Raw genomic sequence first — 20,547 nt, 5'->3', positions numbered from 1 at the left:
ACCTAACCTTGACCTACAATCAAATCAAGCTAAATTTCAAAAATATATACAATTTTTTTAAATAATCAAATCAAGACCATGTATAATACTATATGAAACTATAGAATCAAGCACGAGAACTATAAATATATGAAATGTCGTAAAATAATCAAAACAAAAATGACCTCATAACAATCAAGAATGTCATAAAATAATCAGAGGAGGTTCGAGATGTCGTAAATTACTAAAAGTCCATAAAATAATCAAATCAAGTGCAAATGACACAAATATCTAAAATTCCATAAATAAAATCAGGCTTGAGATGTCAAGAATAATTGATGCTTTAAAAAACAATGAAATCGATTGCGAGATCTAGTAAATAACTAAAAATTCCTAAAAAAAATCCAATCAAGCTGGAGATCTCATAAAAAGCAGAAATCTGATAAAATAATCAAATCAGTGTCGAGATGCCATAAATAGCTAAAATTTCATAAAACAATCAAATCGATCTCAAGATTTAATAACTAAAACTTCCTGAAAAAACCTAGTCAAGCTCGAGATCTCATAAAACAAGGAAAAATCTCATAAAATAGTCAAATGAGTGTCGAGATGTCATAAATAACTAAAATTTCATAAAACGATCAAATTCACCTCCAGATCTAATAAATAACTAAAACTTCCTAAAAAAAATCCAATCAAGCTCGAGATCTCATAAAAAGCAGAAATCTGATAAAATAGTCAAATCAGTATCGAGATGTCATAAATAACTAAAATTTCATAAAACGATCAAATTGACCTCCAGATCTAATAAACAACTAAAACTTCTTAAAAAAAATCCAATCAAGCTCGAGATCTCATTAAAAGCAAAAATCTCATAAAATCGTCAAATCAGTGTCGAGATATCATAAATAACTAAAATTTCATAAAACGATCAAATTGACCTCCAGATCTAATAAATAACTAAAACTTCCTAAAAAAAATCCAATCAAGCTCGAGATCTCATAAAAAGCAAAAATCTCATAAAATCGTCAAATCAGACTCCATAAAATATCAGATACCACAAGATAGCTAAAATTCCGCAAAACAATCAAACCAAGTTGAAAAAAGACTAAAACACGACCGAACAAACTGCCTAAATCCATAAAACGATTTAGGTAAATCCATGAATAAATCCATAAAAGTCGATAAAGTTATCTCGTAAAATACGTGGCAACAGGATTCAGGGATGAGACCGTTGCTCTATTTGCCGAGTATCCTAACGGAGGACGTCGAGATACGACTTTCTCCCACGATCGAATCTGATTAAACCCATTCGAGTGTCTTCTTGCGGTAAAAAGAAACGCAAAGAGGAAAGGAAAGGAAAAAAAGGAAGGTGGAACGCGACGGCACGGTGGAAGCTCGGAGGTGAGGTTCCGTTTCGAACGAAACTCTCCGCTAAACTTTCGAAGCCCCCGGGCGATTATGGTTGTCAAACAAACGGTACCAGCGGCTAGACAGCTCCTCCGTACGCGAAAACAGCTGTTCGAAGACGCAAAACTAAAATGGTGAACGTGTAACACTTTTAGGAAAGTGGGGTGCGCGATAATGTAGCGAGTGCGATTTTACACGTAGTCCTACTGAAAATCGGGAATTTGTTATTTTTAGCTTTCGAAACTTCTACATGTCGAGATTTTGTGTTTTTGTATCCACACTCTGAGAGTGGAATGTTAGGACTGATTTTTGGAGACTCGGAAGTTTTAGAGCGACGACATTTTGGAATTTTGCAACCTTGCAGTTTTTGGACTTTGAGGAATTCGTGCTTTGAGATTAATTCTTTGCAACTGGGACTTCGAGATAATTTTTGGGGATTGTTGAACATTCACGCATTGAGATTTTGTGATTTGGTACTTTGAAATTTTTACGCTCTGAGATTTTTTATCTTTGTGTCGAGACACTGAGATATTGATTTTTAGAGAGTCGAATTTTTTTAAATAATGAGATTAGAGGATTTTGCAACCTTGCAGTTTCTGGACTTTGAGGATTTCACGCTTTGAGATTAACTCTTTGCAACTGGGACTTCGAGATAATTTTAGGGGATTTTTAAACATTCACGCATTGAGATTTTGTGATTTGGTACTTTGAAAATTCTACACTCTGAGATTTTCTGTCTTTGTGTCGACACTCTGAGATATTGATTTTTGGAGAGTCGAACTTTTTGGAGCGACGAGATTTTGGAATTTTACAACCTTGCAGTTTTTGGACTTTGAGGATTTCACGCTTTGAGATTAACTCTTTGCAACTGAGACTTCGAGATAATTTTTGGGGATTGTTGAACATTCACGCATTGAGATTTTATAATTTGGTACTTTGAAATTTTTACACTCTGAGATTTTCTGTCTTTGTGTCGAGACACTGAGATACTAATTTTTGGAGAGTCGAATTTTTTCAAATAATGAGATTTAAGAATTTTGCAACCTTGCAGTTTTTAGACTTTGAGGATTTCGTACTTTGAGATTAACTCTTTGCAACTGGGACTTCGAGATAATTTTTGGGGATTGTTGAACATTCACGCATTGAGATTTTGTAATTTGGTACTTCGAAACTTCCACACTTTGAGATATTGTCAATTTGCATCCAAACTTTGAAGTACCTATTTTTGCTAATATTTGAACTTTCAAGTATTAAGACTTTATAAATTTGAAACTCTGAAATTTTTACACTTTGGTAGTTTCTATTTTTGCAAGTTTTTGAAGATTTTTTTAACTTTCAAGCAATCGAACTTTATAATTTTTGAAATACTAATTTTTGAAGATTTTTAAATTCTCAAGCATAAAGACTTTGTTAATTTGAAACTGTGAAATGTTTACGCTTTGGTAGTTTCTATTTTTGAAAGTGTTTGAAGATTTTTTTAACTTTCAAGCAATCGAACTTTATAATTTTTGAAATGCTAATTTTTGAAGATTTTTAAATTCTCAAGCATAAAGACTTTGTTAATTTGAAACTGTGAAATGTTTGCGCTTTGGTAGTTTCTATTTTTGCAAGTGTTTGAAGATTTTTTTAACTTTCAAGCAATCGAACTTTATAATTCTTGAAATACTAATTTTTGAAGATTTTTAAATTCTCAAGCATAAAGACTTTGTTGATTTGGAACTGTGAAATGTTTACGCTATAGTATTTTGTATGTTTTGTATTTATTTTGCTTTTTCTATATTTTTTGTACTTCTTGTATTTAATGTTTTGTATTTCCTTTGTTATTTTTGGCATATTTTATATATTATGTTTTGTATTTATATTGAAATCCCAATTTCTTTTACTTTGGCAGACGTAGAAAATTGCAGTAAAGAGTCCTGGTGTGAAAATGCACGCTCACAAGTTTTAATGTTTTTAACGAGTGCTATGCGTGTCGCAAACTTTTACCCGTTTCAGCAAGTTTCTCTTCAAACAATTGTCACGATAACACACGCGTCAGAAATTTGCAACGTGACGACAACTAAGTGTGATTATGTTCTATAGTTCGACTAACGCAAATTAAATGAGCGAGCGGGAAACATTGTAAAAGAGAAAAAGAGAGAATGACAGTGAAAGAGATATGAAAATCAGAACGATACTGCATATTGTCACAAGCTGCTTTTGTTAAAAGAGAAAATACTGTTTCACTACGATACAGTGCGTATCAAAATTTCAGGTGCATTCTCTTATTTGTTAAATTCAATTTTCTAATGTTAAGAATAAATGTTCAATGTAATAATAAATTTTAGGTTCAGTTTGTCTCATATTTGTCTCATTTCATGGAGAGAAATTGAAGATTTAGTGATTGCATTTTTAGTTCACAAAAACAGGGCAGTAAAAGTGCAATTGTAGTCAATCTTCTCAAATGGCGCGAAATTTAAATGTTTTTTAAGAGAAATTTTAACTCTGCAAAGTATTTTAATCCTTCATCATAAAAAAAACACAAAGATTTATCAAAAATAGAATTTTCGTTTAAAAGAAACTGACAATAAGTTCCAGGAGTTGAGACGCACCCTGCTTTCTCAAATGGCGCGAAATTTAAATGTTTTTAAAGAGAAATTTTAACTCTGCAAAGTATTTTAATCATTCACCATAAAAAAAAACACAAAGATTTATCAAGAATTGAATTTTTGTTTAAAAGAAACTAACTATATGTTACAGGAGTTGAGATGTACCCTGCTTTCTTAAATGGCGCGAAATTTAAATGTTTTTAAAAAGAAATTTTAACTCTGCAAAGTATTTTAATCATTCACTATAAAAAAAACACAAAGATTTATAAAAAATTGAATTTTTGTTGAAAAGAAACTGACAATAAGTTCCAGAAATTAGGACGCACCCTGCTTTCTCGAATGGCGCGAAATTTAAATGTTTTTTAAGAGAAATTTTAACTCTGCAAAGTATTTTAATCCTTCACCGTAAAAAAAAACACAAAGATTTATCAAGAATTGAATTTTTATTTAAAAGAAACTAACTATAAGTTCCAGGAGTTGAGACGCACCCTGCTTTCTTAAATGGCGCGAAATTTAAATGTTTTTAAAAAGAAATTTTAACTCTGTAAAATATTTTAATTATTCACAGTGAATAAATGCAAAGATATATCAAGAATTGAATTTTTATGTGAAGGAACAGAATCTCAAGAGCTCAGACGCACCCTGTTTTCTTGAATGGCGCGAAATTTAAATACTCTCCGCGACAATTGCGTGCAATCTAACAACTCCAAGTATTTTAACACTACAAGCTTTTGATACGCACTATAAATATCATACTACGAAACCAGATACGTCAAAATGACAATTTTCACATTGAAACGAGTAAAAATAATTTTCCAAGAAAGTCATGTTGACGAATCTCGTAAAACTACGTGTACACACAAAGCTAGTACATCTAACACAAATTTCTGTAGTAAATTGGTATACCCACAGAAAAGCACCGTTCTTAAATTGAAGCAAATTCGCAATGATTTTCCAAACGTGGAAATTTTAATTTTTCAACACTCTCAATTATCTTGTACCATCGTTCAAATTTCACTTTCAATATTTCTCGCAATATTTAATAAAAAATTAAGAAAAGAACCCAAATCACGTGTCTCAGCACCGTTTACGATTATTACACAACTGAAAGGGTTATACAATGGAAAGAAGTTCACGTTCGATTGACTCGAAAGAAACGTAGAACGTAGCTTTTCGTGGACACTCCAATCGTAAATCGTACTACTACCACTTCACACCGATCAGATCGCCATGATGGATCGTGAAAAATGAACGAAACAGTCCACTAAATCTCGGATTTGAAAAGCAAAACGAGCATAGCTGTACCGATGAGCCAGGGGTTGCAGCCATCGAACCATCCCCAGGCTCGACTGCGGTTTTCCACCCCTGGATCCTCTTGCTGCCCCTCTTTGCCCCGTGAAATCATCGTATCACGCGTGTACCTTGAACAGCAGGCGTCGGTGCATGCGCGTCACCACCGCAAAATCAAAAATTCCCGAGCAACAGAAATTATTTAACGGAATTCTGAAGACACTGTACCCGGTTCGTTGGAGGACGCTGCGATTGATCCGTGGCGCCACCGCCGCCATTTTCGGGGACGCCGGGAACTATGTACCTTCGAGTCTCATCGATAATTAAGGAAGGTTGGGTTTACCTTCTTCAAAAAAATAAAAAGTTTTTTATATAACTGGGATTGTCAGTTTATTTTGGAAGTTATGATAATTTTGTGACGAAATATTTGTTGGACGAGAGATTGTTTTATTTGAATTGTTTTTGTATTTGATGCAGTTGAGTGTTTGAATTTTTAATTGTTTTAGTATTTGATGCAGTTGAGTGTTTGAATTTTTAATTGTTTTAGTATTTGATGCAATTGAATGTTTGAATTTTGAAGTATTTTACTGTTTGATGCAGTGGAATGTTTGAATTTTTAAGTATTTTAGTGTTTGATGCAATTGAATGTTTGAATTTTGAAGTATTTTACTGTTTGATGCAGTTGAATGTTTGAATTTTGAAGTATTTTACTGTTTGATGCAGTTGAATGTCTGAATTTTGAAGTGTTTTAGTATTTGATGCAGTTGAATGTTTGAATTTTGAAGTATTTTAGTATTTGATGCAGTTGAATGTTTGAATTTTGAAGTATTTTAGTATGTGATGCAGTTGAATGTTTGAATTTTGAAGTATTTTAGTATTTGATGCAGTTGAATGTTTGAATTTTTAAGTATTTTAATATGTGATGCAGTTGAATGTTTGAACTTTGAATTATTTTAGTATTTGATGCAGTTGAATGTTTGAATTTTGAATTATTTTTATATTTGAATTGTCGATGTTTGAATTTTGAATTATTTTTATATTTGAATTGTCAAATGTTTGAATTTTGAATTATTTTTATATTTAAATTGTCGAATGTTTGAATTTTGAATTACTTTAGTATTTAAATTGTTGAATGAATTCAAATTATTCGAATATTTAATTAATTCAAATAATTAAGTATTCGAATGTTCGAGTCGTTCAAAAGTATCCGAATATTCGAATTATTCAAAAGTATTCCAATATTCAAGTCATTCAGAAGTATCCGAATATTCGAGTCATTCAAAAGTATCCAAATATTCGAATCATTCAAAAGTACTCGAATTACCCATAATCCACCAAATTCAAACACTGAAACTTTTGAATACCAATTCAATTTGAATACCAAAAAGTCTGAATTATTCAAGCATTCGAATTTTTAAAATTCACTTCACATGTTCATTTCTTTTTATTAAAATAAAAAGATGCTTCAAATAATGATCGATAGATCCATGTTCTGCTGAAGTGCTGCCAATGTGCTGAACTCATACAACTGTTGGTAAAAAAGATCTCTATAATTAACAATGATTGGGTGCATTATATCAAACAGGGTAATATAGTAAAATAATAATAAATACTTTACAAAGTTTCGATTTTAATAAAATACAATAATTATTAATTTTCTTCAATCACCTAACTACACATATTAGTTTATTCTCTTTTTTGTCAACTACTGTTTACTTAATTCTCTTACGTGCTAGTCATTGATGAATCTTCGATTAACCCACCTGTTACAAGCACTGTCTACTGACATATAACAGCTGTTATATTAAATGAATTGTACTTAGATACGCAGTATCAAAAACAAGATCATTAACGCTCGATATTAATCAAAAGACACATGTGTATTACCTATACAGCACGTATATAACATAACTCGCAATACTACATTCATGAATCATCGGTGAGAATGGTTCATGCAACCAGCACTCCGTTCAATGTACGATAATTGATTAATCAGGAACTTTTTGCTTTGATCTAAAACCGATTACTCAATTTCAAAAAGATTTATGATTATCTAATTGCTCGCCGGAATTGATTACGCTTATTATACTTTCAGATCTGGTAAATTATGCACGCGCCCAATGTTCAGAACAAGTTTTTCAGCATAGCAGTTTTTATAATTGCACGACGGCGAATTGTCGAGAGGAAGTTATCGAGCGAGATAGGGCAGAAGGATGTTATCGGGAGGGATGAAACGAGAGGATGTTATCTAGCGGTAATTATTTGGAGGAGTAGAACGTAGAGGACGTGGTAGAATATGTCGAGTGAGGAATTATAAGGATTGCAATTTGGGGGTTTAGAAATTTTGGGATTTATGGATTTAGGGATATAGGGCTTTTAAGTAGTTTGGAATTAACAAATTGAATATTTGGGAATCTGAGGAATTGGGAATTTGGGGATTTGAGGATTTGGGAATTTGATGATTCTGGGGTTTGAAAATTGGCGATTTGGGGAATTATTGAGATGGGAAAATAGGGAATTGGGAAATACGGAATTGGGGAATTGGGAAATTGGGGAATTGTGGAACTGTGAAATTATGGAATTGGGGAGTTATGGAAGTAGGAAATTATGGAATTGGGTAATTATGGAATTAGGAAATTATGGAATTAGGAAATAGGAAATTATGGAATTAGGAAATTATGGAATTGGGGAATTATGCAATTGGGGAATCGTGGAATTGGGGAATTATGGAATTGGAGAATAATGGAATTGGAGAATAATGGAATTGGAGAATAATGGAATTGGAGAATTATGGAAATTGGGAATTATGGAATGGGGGGATTATGGAATTGGGTAATAATGGAATTAGGAAATTATGGAATTAGGAAATTATGGAATTGGGGAATTATGGAATTGGGGAATTATGGAAATTGGGAATTATGGAATGGGGGGATTATGGAATTGGATAATAATGGAATTAGGAAATTATGGAATTAGGAAATTATGGAATTGGGGAATTATGGAATTGGGGAATCATGGAATTGGAGAATTATGGAATTGGAGAATAATGGAATTGGAGAATAATGGAATTGGAGAATTATGGAAATTGGGTAATTATGGAATTGGTAAATTATGGAATTGGGTAATTTGGAAATTTCGGGACTTAGGGATTTGAGGATTTAGAAGAATTGAAGAATTGAAGAATTGAAGAATTGAAGAATTGAAGAATTGAAAAATTGAAAAATTGAAAAATTGAAAAATTGAAAAATTGAAAAATTGAAAAATTGAAAAATTGAATACTTGTAAACTTGAAAACTTGAAAATTTGAAAATTTGAAAACTTGTAAACTTGAAAATTTGAAAAATTGGACAAAGTTGACAAATCGACGAGTTATCAAATTAAGTAATTGAAAAGCTAAAAATTGCAGCATACTGCTACTATCTCGCAAGTTTGCTCTCTCATTAACCCAATCGCAAATGTTGCTAATATATACGAGAATTTGGCGTCGTTCCTCCTACGATCGCTGTTCACGCGACTCTAGTTCGCGCACGCAACGAACGGATTTAAGTCGTACAAGTTAACGTCAACAGCAGTGTTTACGAGACTTTGGGCGCGGAACTCGAGCGTGCGAGCGGTGAATAGGTGTTAGTTCCGTAAGCAGCAAATGTGTCAAACACCGTTGAACAGATGATCCATTCAAAGTCCATTGATTATAATTTTCTCACCTGTTTAACCTTTTTCTCCGATCTAATATGTAATCGTTCAGATACGTAATCTCGCAGCTGCGTTAATCGTCCGCGTAGACAACACGAAAGTCGTATATTGTTTTTGTTCGGGCACAATAAATAAATAGAGAATTACGTTAGAATTTCGATAACGAAGAATGATTCCATTGGATAATAACAACATCGATGACGAAGTAAGTCGATCGAAAATTGAGATTTAATTCTTTATAACTCTGTGAAAAGCTCGTGGTGTGAACTTTGGATACAGTGATGGAATAAATGATTATCTATTACGAACGGATTTTCGAGTATCGAACACCTGCGGAAATTGGTGCTGAGTAAATGTTCAAGTGGTTTTGCGCTTTTCTGCGAAAAATGGTTCCGTATTTCTTAATTTCTATCTTTTCGGGGAATTATTGAATTTTCAAGTTTTTATAGTTTCGGATTTTCAAGTTTCACGTTTCCTAATTTCTCATATTTCAAATTTTTAGATTTCTCAATTTCGCATATACCAAGTTTTCATATTTCTCAGTTTCTCATATTTCAAATTTTCACATTTCCCAATTTATCATATTTCAAATTTCCACATCTCCCAATTTCTCAGATTTCAAATTTCCACATTTCCCAATTTCTCATATTCCAAATTTCGAGATTTCCCAATTTCTCATATTTCAAATTTCTACATTTCCCAATTTCTCACATTCTAAATTTCCACATTTCCCAATTTCTCACATCCCAAATTTCCACATTTCCCAATTTCTCACATCCCAAATTTCCACATTTCCCAATTTCTTACATCCCAAATTTCCACATTTCCCAATTTCTCATATTTCAAATTTCTACATTTCCCAATTTCTCACATCCCAAATTTCCACGTTTCCCAATTTCTCACATCCCAAATTTCCACATTTCCCAATTTCTCACATTCCAAATTTCCACAATTCCCAATTTCTCACATCCCAAATTTCCACATTTCCCAATTTCTCACATCCCAAATTTCTACATTTCCCAATTTCTCACATCCCAAATTTCCACAATTCCCAATTTCTCACATTCCAAATTTCCACATTTCCCAATTTCTCACATCCCAAATTTCCACTTTTCCCAATTTGCCTCAACCTACTCAATCTTCCAGATTTTCAAATTCCCTTCCACATCTTCTAAACTTTCCACACCTCTCCAAGTTCAGAAATCCCAAAAATTGCCAGACATCACTATTTCTCCAACACCCCCAATTATTTACTCTTGATATTATTTACCTTCAATCTTAAACTACATAACACCTGAAGTCAAAAAATGTTTAAAAATCATTTTCAATTTTTTAAAGCAATCACCAATAAATTGTTCACATCCACCTACTCGAAATTTCAAAATTGCGCGTCCAATATGCTCCATACAGCGATCACAAACATTTATTTACAATGGAACTTTTTATTTCCTCGTCACAAGGTACAAATTTCGATGAGCAACGCGTTTCTCTTGAACGATGATTCATCTGGATCACATGTCACGTTAGTTGTATAATTCTCGAGTTCCATCGAGTGGAATATTCTTTAATAACGGCGAATAACCTCGAGGGAGAGTTAGACACATTTTTATGTAGGTTGATTCGGCTTCGGGCAACACGTGGCCTGGGCAAGTAGCCTGTTAGCGTTCGTGTTTCACGGTATCGACATTTGTCCTTGTGACACGGTGACGAGTGTTCAAATTATTTATAGGAATTCGTCGATGCTCTGAACTATTACATTCTACATATGTTTTATCGTTTCATTTTTATTTTGATGTATGATTATGATTCATAAGTTTTTGTTCAAGTATCAGATAGGTAGCTGCCATTTTGTTTTTTAGCTTATGGGGTACTTTAGGTAACGCTGCCATTTTGTTTTGCATCTTATGGGGTACTATGGGTAAATCTGCCATTTTTTCTATTGGGGTACTTTGAGTAACGCTGCCATTTTGTTTTCTATCTTATGGAGTATTCTATATAGAATACATTTGTACATTTTTATTTTGATGCATTATGATTCTTTCGTAAGTTTCCATTCAAGTATCAGATAGGTAGCTCTGCCATTTTGTTTTCTACCTTATGGGGTACTCTGGGTAACGCTGCCATTTTGTTGTCTACCTTATGGAGTATTCTATACAGAGTACATTTATGTATGTTGAGTATACATGTACATAAATACGTTTATTTCTTTTCGTGGTCAGTGGAATCATACTCAGGTAATGACATAATACACAAATGGAAAAGGCAAACATATTTAACAAGGTGAAAATGTGGTTATTTCAGTAATAATTGTAAGAAAGATATAGCATGCAGGCAAGTGCTTATTAGAAGTTAATATTTACAAGTTTGAATTGTTAAAGCTTTGAACAACAAAATTTGGTATAAATATTTTAAATTTATAATTAAAAATTTATATTAAATTAAATTTATATTAAAAATTTATAATTAAATATTCTTTTGTCTACACTATGAAGTAGAAATATAATTTGTTTCTCGAAAGAAAAATATGTATTAGTAAAATTGACTACTGTAAATGTATCTCTAAAAATAAATATAAAAATGGCGGTAAAATAAAGTGAAATAAATATGGCGGCATTACGATAAAAAATGAAGAAAATGTTCTGACAAATGATCAGTAATTCAGTAAACCATTTCTCGGCAATTTTAATAATGAATAAGCGACAGCATCTCTAAATAAACACGATCAAGAGGAAGAACGATTCGGCCATGAACTATAAATTCCTAACAATAAATCTTGATTGAAGACTGTTGCGTTGTAAACGAAATATACGATCGAGCATGGAAACCATGTGTCGTTATTGATAAAATCAGTATTGAGCTTTACTATCCGGCATTCTAATCGGTTTTTATAAAACTCAACCTCCGTGCAATTAGTTTATCAGAAAATATCTATTGTTTATTACTTTCAAATTACTAAGTGCATGTTTAATATTCATTATGAAACAATAAATTATTAACATTCGTATATTATGCTATTAAACATTACGTTAGAAATAATTTTAATGTATTATTGTACATAATAATATGTTATACTACTGTGCTACACTAGAGTAATTATAATAATTATTTCTATCATGAAGGTCACAAAAGAAGAAACTAAAAATACACTGCTAATTTAATAATCGTTTACTACATTCTGTTAACGGGTCACAAAGTTGTATTAACATAAGAAGTGTCTGTACTTCCTGTGGAGCTACAATATTACTTTGACCTCCCATGGCTAACCATGAGACACGTGGCGTCTTTCTCCTTGAAAAGAAACAACCTTCTGAACAACTTTCGAGAAAACTTTTGTTCATGTTCAGAATGAAACTTTGTCATCTTGACAATATTGCTATTGTGACGATATTAAATCCTTAATTTTTGAAGTGACGTGATGCCACATTTTGTTTCCTTCTCTTATGAGATGCTCTATGAAGTTATACATTAATACATTTATTTCTTCTTATGTATTTTATTTATTTTACTTTATGTACTTCATATACTTTCAATATTATATTACATACTGGATGCAGAATTGAGACAGTAAGAACAATAAGAAGGTTGCGATGACGCAGAAAGTTAGGTTAGGTTTTTTATTTCGAACAGATAAGGTACATTAATCATGTTGACAATACAGTTTCTTCCTATTGTATTATTTCACTACAATTGTCCACAAACACTCATATTATTCAAGTACCTATATATTATTTTATTCGTACATATTATTTCAGTACCACTTCCCAAAAACAAATATCTACCTTCAATTCTCCTTGCATATCTACAAAAACATTTCATTAAATCAATTTTTAAATAATTTTTGAATTACTTTCAAAACAAGACTTCCTCATTTTTTAACTCTGAATTATATTACGTAATAACACGTCAGATTTTTCCAAATGTATACAAAGGTGTGTACAGGAAAATATTTTCGTTCTGACGTATTTTCTGGTATCCCATAAGAGTCATTTCGCGGAACGTTATCAATGATCTAACACAGGTGAAGTATTTCCTACATCCAGGTGTACTTGTCGGGAACTATGATAAGGTGGCAGATGTAATCGGCTATCAGCGCGAAAGATCGCTAGATATACGACACGATGCTTATTATATTAAGAGCACTATCGATCGGGTTGCTATTAATGCGAATCATTTCGCACGAGCCGTTACGAAAGTGATCAATGCCCGAATCGCAATAGTGAGTATCTCAAAGCAAATAACTTAATCAAAGTGCGTAGCGATACCATAAGTGGCGGTCCTACGATCGATAGAGACCCTTTAACGTTCAGTCTCTCCCCGAAGCTCGTCGTGTTTAGTGATATCTATCTTTAAGTCCTTTATCGGTAGATGGGAATATAGTTCGGAGTAGAGATTTAATGTCTTATGGGTAAAAAGTATATGGGATAAATAAAATTGTCAACATCTTCATCTCAGATTTAACAAATTAAAAAGAGAGGATATTTATTGTAATTTATAGCAATTAATTTGTGGAGAATAATTTATGATCCATAGAAGAAAATTAAATATTTATTTTGATTTGGGATGTTTAAATTTTGTTGTTAAATTTGTTGAAACTGTGAGGAATGAGTGCAAATGACTGTAAGTATCATTTGACAATAATTTATTTTTGTTACAATTTTTATGAGAAACCGCGCATTCTCTTTACTGAATAAAATATTGGACAGCCATTTTTTAGAAACTTAGTATCGACAGTGTTTACACCCACTCCTGCATCGTTACATAAAAATTGTATATCAATTTAACGAATAAAGTATGAAATCAGTAAACATATACCAGAAGAGACTTTTATCAATTCTACCAACTAGCAAAATTACTGTAACATCTCTATTTGCAAGTACACTGCATTTCAAAATAAATTATATATTCGTAGAAACAATATTCAACACGTGACTCCGTTTAAATCTCACTAAAACGTCGATAATTAGTACAGTGTTTAAATTAGCATACTTCAACCCATTTAGAAAATTTTTTGAAGAAGAACAATTCAATTAAAAATGAATAAGTCAGGTTTAAAAACCATTAACTATAAATTTCATACAAGGTACTGAATTAACGAAAAGTGAATTTGTGTGATGATCAAAGAAAAGGAGAAAAATGGCGTTGGACAAGGAACGAGTGCCGCCGACGTCACGCCACGTGTTGGGAAGCGAAGAGGAGAAATTAGAAACGAAGAATGGTAGAATAGCGGTGACGGATGACTTTTTGGCAGCCGACGAGAGTTATCGCAGCAGTAAAACTGAATACGTTCCGCGGATCACGTGGCCGGACTTGATCGCGCAGATCTTCATTCATGCCGGCTGTGTTTATGGACTGTATCTCATCTTTGTGGAGGCGAAGCTTCTGACTACAGTTTGGGGTAAGTTTTTCATTTCACTTTAACGTCGAAGTTCGTTTGCTTTTTTATTTAAAATTAATTTAATATTTTTATCTTTTTGTACTGGACATTTAAAGAATTCAAGTCTGCAATTACACAGAGTATGGGGCACGTTTAGGTTTCAAATTGTACCAATTGATCCAAGAGATCAGTTTGGTATTACACTGAGTATGGGGCACGTTTAGGATTCAAATTACACCGAGTAATCGAAGAGATCAAGTTTCGAATTACACTGAGTGCCGGAGCGTTTAGGTTTCAAATTACATCGAGTGATCGAAGAGATCAAGTTTCCAACTGCGCTGAGTATTCGATGCGTTTAGGTTTCAAATTACACCGAGTAATCGAAGAGATCAAGTTTCGAATTACACTGAGTGGCGGCGCGTTTAGGTTTCAAATTACATAGAGTGATCGAAGAGATCAAGTTTCCAATTGCGCTGAGTATTCGATGCGTTTAGGTTTCAAATTACACCGAGTAATCGAAGAGATCAAGTTTCGAATTACACTGAGTGGCGGCGCGTTTAGGTTTCAAATTACACCGAATGATCGAAGAGATCAAGTTTCCAATTGCGCTGAGTATTCGATGCGTTTAGGTTTCAAATTACACCGAGTAATCGAAGAGATCAAGTTTCGAATTACACTGAGTGGCGGAGCGTTTAGGTTTCAAATTACATAGAGTGATCGAAGAGATCAAGTTTCCAATTGTGCTGAGTATTCGATGCGTTTAGGTTTCAAATTACATCGAGCCATCGAGGAGATCAATTTTCCAATTATATCAACTGATCCAAGCGTTCAAATTTCAAATTGCACCGAATATTCGACGTGTTCAAGTTTTAAATAGCACCTAATACTTGACGAGTGTGAATTTCAAGTTTATCATTTTTAATATGATTTTTAAAAATATACATTGTATATGAAAGTCGAATTGCATCAAGTACTTAATGCATATGGGTTTCAAATTGCACCTAATATTTGATGTGTTTGAATTTCGAATTGCATCGAATATTTTGAACAATGTAAATGTACAATTGCATCGAATATTTTGAATGATTCAAATCTACAATTGTACCGAATATTATGAATGATTTTAATGTACAATTTCATTGAATATTTTGAACGATTTAAATGTACAATTGTACCAAATATTTTCAACAATTCGAATCAGATTTAATTCGAATCTGTTTTAGAAACTTTGAATATTTCGAGCCACTTAAATCTACGATTGCTCCGAATGTTTCGAATACCCAACCGAGTCGAGTTACAAGAAATAAAACAAAAAATTACAGAAATTATATAATCAGTTCCAAGAATGATTGTCGTAACGGAAACACTTTGCGTGCCGATTTCTCGTAAGACACACATCATGTCTGCGTTGGAAAAATTGACACCAACGACAGAAATAACCTGTAGTCATTTCCTGCGCGATTATTATTAATCCATGACGTTGCTCTTGGCCAAGAATTTCATAAATTACAGGAACTTCTAGATCAATTCGCTGTCATAACTTGAACAATTATAAAGATAGTCGTTATCTCATAGTACCGAATAATTTCTACGCTTTAAATGCAATTATAATATAACCAATTCATTATCTGCTATGACTCACCTCTTTCTATTTTTGCGTGTGTTTCGCAGAAATTATTTCGAAGTGAATTTTTGAAGACTTTTTTTTAAATTCTTGTAATATATTGTTGAGATAAATTTAATGTAGTCGTTATTTGTAAAAAATAGACGATGGAAATGAAAGAAATTGAAAATGAAAGAAATTAAAAATGAAAGAAGTTGAAAATGAAAAAAATTGAAAATGAAAGAAGTTGAAAATGAAAAAAATTGAAAATGAAAGAAGTTGAAAATGAAAGAAATTAAAAATGAAAGAAGTTGAAAAGCTGTATATCGCCTCGGTCATATAATGAACCCCACACCTGACACGTGCTTATCTCAACTTAAATAAACACGACTATTATCAGATATTAAATAAAACCGAGATACCATCGATCTTAAAATTGCAATTACAAAAAAATTACAAAAATTCCATCTACTATTCTTCATTCATTCTTTAAACTTCTCCTCCTCCATAATACCAAAATGAAAACAAACAGAATTTATTTCGAGTAACAGGTTTATTTTCAAGAACCTCGGTTACGAAACCTCCGCTACATCCGGTGTAAGTCAAACTGACCTGCGAAGCAGTTAATTGACAAATCGACAACATTTTACGCGGTCAAGTTCTGAAGTATAAATACTCTACCCGTTCCGAGTTCGGAAACTATAAATACACCTGATCTACGTTCTGTTGCAGCATTCGTGATCGTGTACACTTCCGGTTTCGGCGTGACAGCGGGAGCACACAGACTGTGGTCCCACAGGGCGTACAAAGCAAAATGGCCCCTGCGACTGCTTCTGGTTTTCCTTTTTACTATAACGGGACAGGTTTGTGTTTCATAAGTACTTCTGTTGGCGGTGCGCCAGTTGTCAATATTTGAACGAGTGAATTCTTTGAAGGAGAAGTAGAATACATACATAGTAGAATACGTATAGAACTTGAGTATTCAAGGCAGTGTAGATGACTTATATACATGTGTATGTATACATATGATTGAAGATGTACATGTATATGTATGCATGTGTGGAAGATACATATGTAGAACTTGAGTATTCAAAACAGTATAGAAGATATTGTATATACATGTGTATTTGTATATATATGATTGAAGATGTACATGTATATGTATGCATGTGTGGAAGATACATATGTAGAACTTGAGAATTCAAAACAGTATAGAAGATATTGTATATACATGTGTATATGTATATATATGATTGAAGATGTACATGTATATGTATGCATGTGTGGAAGATACATATGTAGAACTTGAGTATTCAAAACAGTATAGAAGATATTGTATATGCATGTGTATATGTATATATATGATTGAAGATGTACATGTATATGAATGCATGTGTGGAAGATACATATGTAGAACTTGAGTATTCAAAGCAGTATAGAAGGTATACATTGTACATGTGTATACACATATGTACACATGATTGAAGATACACATGTGTATACATGTATAGAAGATACGTAGAATATATCAGAGTTAAATATATAAATAGAATTGATTAAGTATATCTAGTGTAGAACATAAATATGTAGAAGTTAAATACACATAGAATAACAGAATGAGAGAGGTTAAACAAAACGAGAAACACTTGATCATAAAATGGTGGATGATGGGTTATTCAAGATCCAAGAAAATGGAAACAATCTTAACCTACTATCAATACAGGATACACTGATTAGTATGAGTAATCACTAATATTAATTGCGACACTCTATGCACCCTATAATATATTATACAATCTCAATTTCAAGATCTTTTTTGTATCTTACTTTCACAGTAACATAAAGAAATTCTGTGTAATGCAAAAAATAAAAGTTTGATCTTTTCATATGTAGAGACACGTGTACGCGTGGGCACTGGACCACAGGGTGCACCATAAGTACAGCGAAACCGATGCAGACCCCCATAACGTGAAACGGGGTTTTCTTTTCGCTCACGTGGGTTGGCTCTTCATCACACCGCATCCTGATGTTATTACGAAAAGGAAGGCAGTGGATATGAGTGATTTGGAAGCTGATCCTATTGTCATGTGGCAGAAAAGGTGAAGTACTCTTGCTTACAGATATTTAGTTTTAATTAATTAATATATTGACATCAATGTTAATACATATAAAAAGAAGTGAGCTTCAGAATTGTTATGAATGACCATTTTCTATTTACAGACTGTACATACCCCTATTTGTTCTGCTAACCATCGTATTTCCGGTGGCAGTGCCATGTTACTTCTGGTCAGAATCACTATGGATATCCTTCTGGGTGAATTTCAACTTCAGGTTCTGCGTTACTCTCAACATTGCGTTTTTTGTAAATAGCGTTGCTCATATGTGGGGTCAGCGACCTTATGACAAGTAAGTTTCTGAAAAAGTAACAATGTATTAAATTTTTAAATACTTAAATTCCCAAACCCCTAAATCCTTAACTTACAAATTTCCAGTTCTCCAAATTACCCAAAATTCCAAGTTTCTAAATCCCTTAATTTCCCACGCCCTAATTTTCAAACTATTAAGTTCTTAAATTGTCCAATTTTCAAATATCTAAATCTCTAATTTTCAAGTCCCTAAATCCCTAAATTTTCCACGTCCTCAATTTTCAAACTTTTAAGTCCCTAAATTGCCCAAGCTTCAAATATCGAAATCCCCAAATTTCAAGTTTGTAAATCCCTAAATTTCTCACGTCATCAATATTCAAACTTTTAAGTCCCTAAATTTCCCACATCCTCAATTTCCAAATCCCACAACTAAATCTCCAAGTTCCCATATTTGGAGAATACTATTAAAACTGTAACTCTACACAAAACGTACCAAATTATTTTATAGCTAATAACTTCAATAAATTGCAGATACATCTCCCCGGTGGAGAACGTCGCAGTCTCAATCGCAGCCCTGGGCGAAGGCTGGCACAACTTCCATCATGTGTTCCCGTGGGATTACAAAACGGGAGAGCTAGGGAACTACTCACTAAACATCACTACGGCGTTCATCGACTTCTTCGCGTGGATCGGTTGGGCCTACGATTGCAAATACGTGTCGCCAGCGATGGTTCGACGAAGAGCGAACAGGTCCGGTGATGGCAGCCATGTTTGGGGATATGGCGACGCCGACATCCCACCTGAAGATCTTGAGGAATTAGAAATGATGAACAAGAAGCGATGACTGTGAACGTACAATACTACAACTTTCTTGTACTTGCAATTCTAACTTGCAATTTAAAAAATAATTCGGGGAATTTGTTTTGTTTGAAAAACAAAGTTCTGCGTGTGGTATCATGCTTCGAAGAGAATTAGTCAAGTGAACTTTTTATTGAAAGACGCTGATTTTCTTCGAGATTGAATGTTGAACTTTTGAGGAGTGACAGTGAACAAAATAGTTTATATTTTTATGTAGATGTGCATAAGAATTAGGAACGAACAATATTCTTTGGTATTATTTAAGGAGAATACTTGTGTCCACTGCCAGAGAAGTTTATGCAGATTGTAAGAAAGATACCTCAACAGATGTTATTTATTAAATTGTATATCTTTTTTATTAAAGGATTTTCTGTTACATACTGGTTTATTTATTTTATGAACGATTATTTATGACTATCGAAATTGTGGAGAATTTGATTTGAACAAAGCTTGATTTTCCTTTTTACATTTAAGAGATGTTCTGTTAAATACTGGTTTATTTATTTCAACTTTACGAGTGATTATTTACGGTTATCGAAATTGTAGAAAATTTGATTTAAACAAGCGTCACAAAGCTTTGAAAGTAGCTGCCTTTTGAAAATATTTATTTTGTGTAAGAATTTGATAAAACTCCGTGATGTGATTTTGAAGAGAAGTGCTCTTTTTGAAAAGCCCACCATAAAATTGTTATGGCTGCTATCTAGAAGCGAACTCAGAAACTAGTTAAGGTTATGTCGGTAAAATTCAAAGTCCAAATGTATTATTTTATAAATAACTTCTATTCAAGATTTTCATATTTAATTTAATGTATAGTTGAACAATAAATGTAATCAAACCCATAAAAAATGAATCGATAATTTATTAATTGAGTTATGGGAATACGATCGACAAATAGTTCACATTAAAATGGCGCCACTCAGCTTAAGAGCGGCAATTTTAAAAAATAATGTAAATCTATAAGACTAGAGACACATCTAAACTATCATAATGCAATTTTCTATATTTTAAAATAAATAGGAAATATCAATAACAAATTCTGAAGTATCAACATACTTAATTTTAAAGTATGTTAAGTAAATTCTTTAATTGAAATAATTACGAAAGAACTTCCACTAGTTTTCAAAAAAAACGTGAATAATTTCTCAGTTTATTAAAAATGTATTAGGGGCACTAGAATGTAATTCCAATGCTTTTATTTCGAATTCTAGTTCAAATTATTTGAAATGTATTACGTAATAGTAACGTAAGATTGGAGTAGTTCATGTCGTATCAATTATCATTTTATATTCCGAATGAATATTTCATGCTTTTCCAATAGAGAGTTTAACTATCGATATCAATTATGTGCAAGTAGGAATAGTTGTTTGTTCATTTTTTTTTTTGTTA

The 20,547-nt window shown here is 32.7% G+C and overlaps 2 protein-coding genes and 1 long non-coding RNA gene across 5 annotated transcripts in view; 1 reads left to right on the top strand and 2 right to left on the bottom strand.

The window, feature by feature from the left end:
- The window catches only part of LOC100881498 (acyl-CoA Delta-9 desaturase), a 38,411-nt gene extending 33,082 nt beyond the window's left edge, over positions 1–5,329 (bottom strand). The window contains exon 1 of the mRNA XM_076533167.1: positions 5,283–5,329. Within this exon, the coding sequence (XP_076389282.1) occupies positions 5,283–5,314 (32 nt within the window). The 5' untranslated portion in view covers positions 5,315–5,329. The remainder of the gene's footprint in view (positions 1–5,282) is intronic.
- A 3,475-nt stretch (positions 5,330–8,804) lies between these two features.
- LOC100878781 (acyl-CoA Delta-9 desaturase) lies at positions 8,805–19,537 on the top strand. Of its 3 annotated transcripts, none has more exons than XM_003703886.3 (6): positions 8,805–9,165; positions 14,082–14,355; positions 16,670–16,800; positions 17,831–18,036; positions 18,158–18,343; positions 18,835–19,537. In XM_003703886.3, the coding sequence occupies exons 1-6, from the start codon at positions 9,130–9,132 to the stop codon at positions 19,145–19,147; spliced, it is 1,146 nt and encodes a 381-aa protein (XP_003703934.3). In that variant the 5' UTR covers positions 8,805–9,129; the 3' UTR covers positions 19,148–19,537. The 3 variants fall into 3 exon arrangements, with proteins under 3 accessions (XP_003703934.3, XP_012142117.2, XP_012142116.2); XM_012286727.2 differs by lacking the exon at positions 8,805–9,165 and adding an exon at positions 12,909–13,176; XM_012286726.2 differs by lacking the exon at positions 8,805–9,165 and adding an exon at positions 13,255–13,577.
- Positions 16,472–18,790, bottom strand: LOC143264848 (uncharacterized). Its single transcript, XR_013038817.1, has 2 exons — positions 18,420–18,790; positions 16,472–18,351 (listed from the first exon to the last, which is right to left on the bottom strand). It is a non-coding gene; the product is annotated as an uncharacterized LOC143264848 (long non-coding RNA).
- Positions 19,538–20,547: the final 1,010 nt, after the last annotated feature.

The sequence above is a fragment of the Megachile rotundata genome, chromosome 7 (genome assembly GCF_050947335.1).
Source record: "Megachile rotundata isolate GNS110a chromosome 7, iyMegRotu1, whole genome shotgun sequence".
NCBI classification, from domain to species: domain Eukaryota; kingdom Metazoa; phylum Arthropoda; class Insecta; order Hymenoptera; family Megachilidae; genus Megachile; species Megachile rotundata.
This window is presented reverse-complemented; position numbering and strand designations above follow the sequence as displayed.

What these genes read in the sequence shown, in the direction of transcription:
- LOC100878781 (XM_003703886.3), top strand. Translation starts at nt 9,130, where the DNA reads ATGATTCCATTGGATAATAACAACATCGATGACGAA. An exon ending in GCTTCTGACTACAGTTTGGG is followed by an intron (nt 14,356 to 16,669) that starts GTAAGTTTTTCA and finishes GTTCTGTTGCAG; the next exon opens with CATTCGTGATCGTGTACACT. An exon ending in GGTCAGCGACCTTATGACAA is followed by an intron (nt 18,344 to 18,834) that starts GTAAGTTTCTGA and finishes AATAAATTGCAG; the next exon opens with ATACATCTCCCCGGTGGAGA.